This window comes from Fonticula alba (assembly GCF_000388065.1).
Source record: "Fonticula alba strain ATCC 38817 unplaced genomic scaffold supercont2.2, whole genome shotgun sequence".
Lineage (NCBI taxonomy): Eukaryota > Rotosphaerida > Fonticulaceae > Fonticula > Fonticula alba.
Window position 1 is genome coordinate 1,057,102 of NW_009242972.1, and position 8,290 is coordinate 1,065,391.

The following is an 8,290-nucleotide window of genomic DNA, read 5'->3' on the forward strand; positions in this document are numbered from 1 at the left end:
GCCTCGGGCCCGGCCGAGATATACGGCGGCCCGGTGTGTCGAGCATGCGTGACCTTTGCCCCGCATCAGGAGCATCTGCCCCATGCCTGGGCTCGACAGGTGACCATCCGCTTGCTGGCGGCCGTTGGGCCTCCTCCGGCTGGCGCCCCGACGGGGCACACCTCGCCCTTCCTGTATCTGCACACGGAACAGGGCGGCCCTGAGGAGGCTGTCGCCTGGCGGATACCCTGAAAGCCGGGGCCACGCCCACATGCCTTGGGCATGCCGCCAAAAGAAAGAAACCCCAACACACAGCGCACCGAAGCAAGGAGGGGAGGGGCATTTTCTACGTCTATTGCGGCTGGAACACCAAGAGAATGGGGCAGCAGGAGCGAGAGGGAGGGGAAGGGGGGAGAGAGAGAGAGAGAGAGGAGGAAGAGGAGGAGGAGGAGGGGGAAAGAAACAAGTACAAGGACAGGACAATTGCCGCGGGAAGAAGAACGAGCGAGAGGGAAAGAGGGGCGAAGACCGAGGGGGGGGGGGGGTGATCGACCACCAACTACTCCGGGGCCAGGGCCCGCACCGCAATCGACTTCTCCAAATCCGGCGTCGGGAAGCCGGCCAATTGGCCGAGGCCAAGGAGAATCGCCCGGGCCAGGGTCTCGCTATCGAGCCCGGGGAAGGCCACATCCAGGTGGAAGGCCCGGGTCGGGGGCGCGCGCAGGGCAGCGAGCGTGTCCAGGATGGTCTGATGTACGGCCGGCAGGGCGGCCACCACGCCGCGACGCAAGGGACCGCGGAAAATCAGAGCATCCCCGGCCAGGTCAGTCACCCGGCCGCCGAGCTCAGTCAACAACAGGGCCCCGGCCGCATGGTCCCACGACGGGAGGCTGCCATCGGCGTTGCTGGTGCCGGCGGCGTTGCCGCCCGAGGCCCCGGCCGCCTGGCCGCCAGCCGTGGCTGACGCCGTCAAATAGCTTGGGTCACGGAAGAGGCAGCACATCTCCAGCAGAGCCACCGACAGGTAGGACCGCCGGGCGCGCGTCCACCGGCCGAGGAGTCGATGCACCGCCCGCACAACCTCCGGCGAGCCGAGCCCCCCACTCGGCGAGAGGGCCTCCAACTCCGGGAACCGAGGGATCGTTGTGGCGCCCGGGCCGTCGGCCACAAAGCCCGGCATCGGGGCCAGCTCGTCGGGGGTCGCACAGCGCCACACAAATGCCCCAGCCCCGGCCAGGGCACTGAAGATGGCTCCGCCACGGAGGTCCACCACCAGGGCCACCTTGGGCTGGCCGGTCTGCCGACAGACAAGACTCAGCTCGATGCGCGGCTGCGCGGCCATGCCGATGCCCTCCTCATCGATGGAGTCCTGCTCGTCGGCATGGCGCTGCTGCTGCTGTGCATGGAGTTGCCGGAAGGCCGCCGCGCCGCCAGCCCGCGCGGCCACGCTGCCAGTGCCGCCGTCACCGGCCGTAGACAGGTCCCCGGCCGTCGGTAGGAACGGCACACTGGAGAGGGCATTGAGGATCCAAAAGTGGTCCGCGTCGCCGGTCTCCATGTTGCCAAAACCGATCCAGTCGTGGACCTCGTCGTCGCTGTGTGCGTGCGCGTGTTTGCATGGTCGACGGGGGGGGACGGAGGAGCGGGAGAGCGAAGAGAAGGGCGAAGGGGACAGAGGGGGAGCCCAGGGTTAGGGGGATGGGGCGGAGGAAAGCACGGCGGACGGAGCCGAGATGGCGCACCTGGCGGTTTCGAAGTACTCCTGGAGAAGCTTCAGCTCGGAAATGATGAAACGATTCAACTGCTGGTTGTCGGGCCGACTGCGAGAAGGAGCACATGGGGGGGGGGGGGGACAGATCGAAGGGCGCCAACAGGAAAAGGAGGACACCGAGCAAGAGAGTGAGTGGCGAGGGGGGACCAGGGAAGGGGAGGGCGGGCGGGCAGACAAATGGGCGGAAAACGCACCGAAGGAAGAGGGCATCCTCCCGACTGACCACAAGCTCTCCCTTGCCGAATTGCAGAAGGCCATGCTGGATGAAGCCCTGGAAGACAAAGGCCGCCGCACGGGGCTGAACCCAGGCCGCCCGTGGGGCAAGCGCACTTGATGCATGGTACCGCAGGGCCAGGGTCTGGAGAATGCGATGCGCCCGATCGTGATAACGCTTCAGCGGGTGAGCCATGTCCAGGCCCACATCATGCGGCTCGGGGACCTGGGCAGCTCGCTCGGCCGCCGTGTAGGAAGTCGGCGGGGCAGGAGGCCCGCCCGAAGCAGGGGGCACATCGGCCACGGCCGGCGACTCCGGTGCGTCCGGCGACCCGGGCGCATCCGGCGACTGGGGAGTGGCCTCGGCCGGGCCGGGCGTGGACAGATCCCCCAGATCCAGATCCAGGAAGTCCAGCGCCATGGCCAGGGCCGAGGTGGCATCCAGGGTGGCCTGGCTGGGGAGGCGCGTGGGGGTCGGGCTGCCAGGAGCAGCCAGACTGGCAGGGGTGGCGCCGGCGCCGGCATCCCCGGCGACAGCTGGCGTGGCAACCTCGCCCGACAGTGGATCCGGCCCGGGAGGAGGGCCCCCACGGCGCGATGAAGGAAAGACCACGCCCATTGGGGAGGCGGCTTCGGAGAAGAGTACCCGCCGGGGGAGCGCCGCGGAAGAGGCACCCGAGGGCCCAGCCGCGTCGGGGCCGCCGGTCGACCCGGCTCCCGGAGACAGGGACTCGGCTGGGCAAGTGACGGATCCGGCACGCTGGCGCCGCGAGGACAGTCGGCTGCCGGACGGCACGAAGGTGGGGATTGTGTTGCGGATGCGCACCGGCGTCGAGGGAACCCCCCGGTCAGTCAGCGAATCCTGCGAGCCGAGGCCGGAAGTGCCGGAAGTGCCGGAAGTGCCGGAAGTGCCGGTCTTGGCCGCGGCCTTCACCTGCACCAGGGCGTGGAACTGGGCAAAAAGATCGTCATCCCCATTGCCATCATCTCCAAGGCCCAAGTCCAGAAGAGGGTCCACCGGAGGGGGGGACGAGGCGTCGGAGCTGCTGCCGGGCTTGGGACTGGCGACCGCCGGGCTGAAGGCCGCCTCATCGGCCGGCGAGCATTCAGCCAGGGCGGCCAAGTCGTCACGCAGGGAGATCGTCCGGCTGGCAAGCGGCGCCCCGGAGGACAGGATGCCGCCCAGCAGCAGCGGCGGCGCGGGGGTCGAGCGCTTCTTGGTGCCGGCCGGGCCGCAGGGGCCGAACTTGCGTCCGGCAGTGGCCCCAAGAGCCGCGGGCACCGGCACCGGCACCGGCACCGCGCTGCAGCCAGGCGACCCGCCTGTCACCGGGGGACCGGTAGAAAAGAGCGGCTGAGTGGCCAGGCGTGACATGGTCCGTTTGAAGGCCTTTGAGTGACGCATTAGCTTGGCGGTGGCGGTGCTCCGAGCAGTTGGTCCACTTCGGCTGGCAGCCAGCTCAGTGGCCATGTGCGAGGGTGGGGCATCGGCCGAAGGAACGGCCTGCATCCGGAGCCGGGGCTTTGCATTGGGAAGGGGAACCGGGGACCAGTCAGTCGGGGGGCGAAGGGGGTCAAAGACGCGTGGGCGAGGGAGGGGGTACACCAGACGCACCGCTGACACCGCTGCTGTCGCCGCCGAATGACCAGTGTGCGACAGCATGAAAAGCTCCGACGCCGGGAGAGCCGGGTCGATGCCAAAATCATCGAGGACAATTTGAATGGCCCAAGACATGTAGTTTCGCCAGAAATCCAGCTCCGAGACACTGATCCCCAGGGAGCGAGACAAGGGTGAGACACACATCCCGGCGCATTAAAAGAGGTGAAGGGGGGAGGGGGGAGGGACAAAAGAAGATCGAGAAATGGCAAGGGGCCGGTGGCCGTCGACAGGGGCGCACCGTGAGGGAACAAAGTGGTTTCGCCACTCGGCAGCCGCCGGGTCAATGTAGAGCAGCTCCTGGGCACAGGCCACATGGAGCCCGGTGATGCCGGGGGGCATGGCCGGGGGTGCGTCGGCCGCCGGAGGCGATGCGACGCCCGCGTGGCCGGTGGACCGGGGGGTCGCCCGGGGCTTGTGCACAGCACCACGCCGCGGGGTGGTGGGTTCAGTGGCCGGGACCGGGGCCGCGGCCGCAGCCGCGGCAGCGGGCCCCGGCACCGGGTCCTCGCCAAAGGTGAAGACATACGTGTCGGTGGGCGGCTCAAGGAAGGTTGTCTCGGCTCGAGACGACTGGCAAGCAGGGCCGCCAAAGGGAGGAAAAAGGGGGGAAGCCAGACGGTGAGGAGCAGCTCCACGCGAAGAAGACCAAATGCCAGACAGGGGGGGGGGGAGATTGTGGGCGCACGTGGGAGAGATCTCGCAGCGAGAGGATGATGTCGCCACGGTAGATGGCAATCGTGCGCAGGTAGTCGAGAAATATGGAGAGCATGTCGTCTTTTGGGCCGGGCGGAGACGAGAGCCAGTCAGCCAGGCGGCCCATGCGAGGGCGGCAGAGAAATAGAGAGGAACCAGCAGGGGATCCGCGGCAGCGGGAGGGAGAAGGGGAGAAAAAAAAAGGGCGAGCCAGGCGTACCCTCATCGAGGAAGACTGGGGCGGCCGGGCTCGAGGTGCCGCGAGCCCACAAGAGGTTGAGAGCCGTCGACATGGTGGTGACACTACTCTCGGCGGGCAAGGGGCGGCTGTTCTCTCCCCGGGGCGCTCGGCGTCTCGCTAGATCGTCCGCTCTCCGGAAGCGCACCTACGCGCAAGATGTCCCAGGCCGGTGGCGGGCGGCCAAATGCAGGGCACGGAGGGGAAGGGGGGAGGGGGAGATGGGGGGAGGCACAGAAGGGCAAATGGGCCGCGACGGGGATGAAGCCGACGAACGGAGCAAGTGGGGAGGGAGGGGGCGCGGGAGAGGGGGACGGGAAGGGGGAGAAGGCCCCCCTCTCTGGGGAGGTTGCCCGGGGAGGTGGCGCAAAAAAGGCCCCCGACCCGAGCGGAGAGGGGGCCTGCGACCTCAGGAATGGCGCGCCCGACAAGGTTAGAGACCGAGCCCGGACGACACCCACACAACACCGGGAGGACGGAGTCCGTGGCCCGCCGGGCGGGGGCCCGGCCGGCAAACACAGGCAACGGACGGAGCGCCGGAGACAGGCCGGCGGCCGCGCGCGAGCGCGCGCGCGCGCGCATGCGCGTTCGTGGTGAACCACAGCCGGCCATTTTTGGAAATGGAGCAGGAGTGGCTGTTCGAAACTGTACCGGCAAATGCCCATTCTTCGCGGAACAGTGTCGGCCCCGTGATCGCACCATGTCCCGGGGCCTGCGTCTTCGTGCAGCTTGCCATTTTGGTGAAATGGAAATAAAAATATTGGCCGCGTCAATATTGGCCAAGCGCGCATGTGACACCGCAACGACGTTTACTCCCCTCCAACAGGCCGAGGCAATATGTTCCGGTCGTTCAAAATCGCGGAGGATGGTCAGCCAGGCTCTGTGCCCGGTGTGCAGGGCGATACCAGGGAATGCTTCTCCGAGCACCTCGGGCCCTGGTGGGCACAAGCCAGCAGCCATGCGCGCGGTGCGCAGGAGGACGGGAGCGGGGCGGGGGCGGGGGGGGAGGAGGGGCGCTTTTCGCCGGGCGCACGGGGCCGGGCCTCCTCCGCGGGCAATCCCCTCGGCGGGCGAATCCCGGCCTGCAAAAGGGGCAAACGGCGGTCCTGGCGGAATGGTGAGAAACGAGTCATTCGCACCTGATTCATGCTCCCCCCCCCCCGTCTCCCCTCTCTTTCTCTCTCTCTCTCTCTCTTTCTCTTTCTCTTCGGGGCATGGTTGTGTCTCTTGTCCCGCTGCCGCCTCGCACCAGCGTCGGGGAGCCAGGGCGTGGGGACTAAAGTGGAATAATAAACACACCGGAGACACGGTCAGGTGTCATGGAGGCCGGCCCGGGATTGGCCGGGGTGTCTCGCATGGGGGGGGGGGGGGGGGGGGACACGCCTCGTGCTGCATGTGGCATTCTCGCCCCCTGTGCCACGGGTCCGCGCCCCCCGTCTCTCTCTCTCTCTCTCTCTCTCTCTCTCTCTCTCTCTCTCTGGGAGGCCGGCTAAGTGGCCTGATGGGGCGGAAGGGGGGGGGGCGTCAACGTGCACCGGTCCCCGGCGCCGGGCTGTGCTTACGTGTGTGGACCCGGCGTTGCGTCGCTTGGGCCCGCAGATTGCTCGGTCCATGGGGGGTTCTTCGCACCGGCAGCCGCGTGAGAGATCACCGCCCCCCCCCCCCTGTTTGACACGGGTGCCAGCTTGTTCTCTCCTCCTCCTCCGGCAGTCAAAAGGACCCAGCCTGCCGGCCCGAACCCCGGAGGCGCCGGGCAGAACACCTCGTTTTCCAGCTGGTCTACGAGTTTTCCCCCTCCCCCCCCCCCGCACCATGTCCTTCTCCCTCCTGGGGCTGGCCCTTTGCGCCCTGCTGGCCTTCGCCGCCGGCGGCGCGTCGGCTGCCGCGCCGATCGTCCACGACGGCCCGATCCCGGCCACTTACCAGACGGCCGCCACCGCGCCGATCAACTCCCCCCTGGCTGACGCTGTCACTGCCGAGGGCATCATGAAGCACCTGCAGACCTTCCAGCGCATCGCCATGCGCCCGCAGAACAAGGGCTCGCGCTCCATCTACAACGGCTACGATGACTCCCTGGACTATGTGGCCGAGCAGCTGCGCTCGGTTTCCGGTGGCGGCTACTCGGTGGTCTACCAGCCGATGGTGGCCCATGTGAGCGAGTACCCCGAGCCGCCGACCCTGTCGGTGACCTACCCCCACCAGTTTGACCTGGCCCTGAATGACGACTTCGTCGGCTTCAACTTCGGTGGCTCCGGCAACCTGGAGGACGTCCCGGTGGCCCTGGTCCTGGGTGGCTGCAATGCCTCGGACTTCGAGGACTTCGTCCCCGGCAGCGTGGCCCTCATCAACCGCCATGTGCATGTGGCGGCCGGGGACCAGATCCCCACCTGCCCGTACCGCGATCGCGTGGGCCATGCCACCGCCGCCGGTGCCACCGCCGTGCTGATGTACAACCCGCTGGATCTGCTGCCCACCCTGGGCGGCGCCCCGGCCGGCACCACCATCCCTTCGCTCGGCCTGAACTCCGCCTCTGGCGCCTACCTTGTGGAGCTCCTCGCCGCTGGGGTCACCCCGCGCATCAACCTCTCGGCCCACTGCCGTGCCATTGATGTCGGCACCAACAACGCCATCGCCGAGCTGGACCCGTCCCGCACCGGTGCCATGACCAACCGCACCATCATCGTCGGCGCCCATGCCGATGGTGTTCCCAATGGCCCGGGCATCAACGACAATGCCTCCGGCACGGCCGTCGTCCTGGAGATCGCCCGCCAGTTTGCCCGCCTGCACCGCCGCACCGTCAACCACGTCAAGTTCGCCTTCTGGTCCGCCGAGGAGTGGGGCCTGCTGGGCTCCAAGCACTATGTTGACAGCCTGACCACCGACGAGCGCGCCGACATCGCCCTCAACCTGAACTTCGATATGCTCGGCTCGGCCAACTTCATCCGTGGTGTGTACGATGGTCGCAATGGTCCGGATGCCGTCCGCACTGGCTCCGGCAAGATCCAGGGTCTCTTCGAGCAGTGGTTCGAGTCTCAGGGCCTGGCCTCCGAGCCGACCCCCTTCAACGGTCGCTCTGACTACGGTCCCTTCATTGATGTGCGTGCATGATGGGTTCCCCCTGCCCCGCTCTGCTCCCCGCCTCCGTGCCTCCTTCCCTGCCATGTCCCCGTTTGTCGTGTGGCCGTTCCTCCTTCCTGTATTCCCCGCCCTCGCCACCGCGCTGACACACCTTGCTGCCTCTCCCTCTCTGTCCCTCTCTCTCTCTCGTCCTTGATGAAGATCGGCATCCCTGCTGGTGGTCTCGCCGCCGGTGCCGAGGAGATCAAGACTGTCGACCAGGCCCGCAAGTTCGGTGGCGTTGCCTTCGCTTCCCTCGACACCTGCTACCATCGGTGCGCCTCCCTTTCGCCCTTCGCCCTTCGCCGCCGTGTGGGCCTTGCCCCCTCCCTCCGGTGCCATTCTAACGCCCTCCTCCCCGTGCAAAGTGCCTGCGATGACATCGACAACATCTCTCGCCAGGCCATTGGCGATCTCGGCCGTGCTGCCGCCTACGTCATCGAGACCCTGGCCAACATGCCGGATCTTGATCTGTGGCTCAACTCCGAGAACTAAACCGGCGCTCTGCCGCCGGTCTCCGCCCTCGGATGCGCGCTTGCGCTCCAAACACGCCCACATCCACACGCGCATATGCAAGGCGTGCGCCGGCAGCATCCCCCCCCCCCCCCCCCCCCCCCCC

The 8,290-nt window shown here is 67.7% G+C and overlaps 2 protein-coding genes across 2 annotated transcripts; one reads left to right on the forward strand and one right to left on the reverse strand.

The window, feature by feature from the left end:
* Positions 1–411: 411 nt before the first annotated feature.
* On the reverse strand, positions 412–4,782 carry H696_01261 (hypothetical protein). Its single transcript, XM_009495147.1, has 7 exons — positions 4,537–4,782; positions 4,309–4,397; positions 3,862–4,193; positions 3,579–3,729; positions 1,945–3,485; positions 1,722–1,799; positions 412–1,574 (listed from the first exon to the last, which is right to left on the reverse strand). The coding sequence occupies exons 1-7, from the start codon at positions 4,607–4,609 to the stop codon at positions 539–541; spliced, it is 3,300 nt and encodes a 1,099-aa protein (XP_009493422.1). The 5' UTR covers positions 4,610–4,782; the 3' UTR covers positions 412–538.
* Positions 4,783–6,232: 1,450 nt separating this feature from the next.
* On the forward strand, positions 6,233–8,285 carry H696_01262 (hypothetical protein). Its single transcript, XM_009495148.1, has 3 exons — positions 6,233–7,650; positions 7,834–7,946; positions 8,040–8,285. The coding sequence occupies exons 1-3, from the start codon at positions 6,367–6,369 to the stop codon at positions 8,164–8,166; spliced, it is 1,524 nt and encodes a 507-aa protein (XP_009493423.1). The 5' UTR covers positions 6,233–6,366; the 3' UTR covers positions 8,167–8,285.
* The last annotated feature ends 5 nt before the right edge of the window (positions 8,286–8,290 follow it).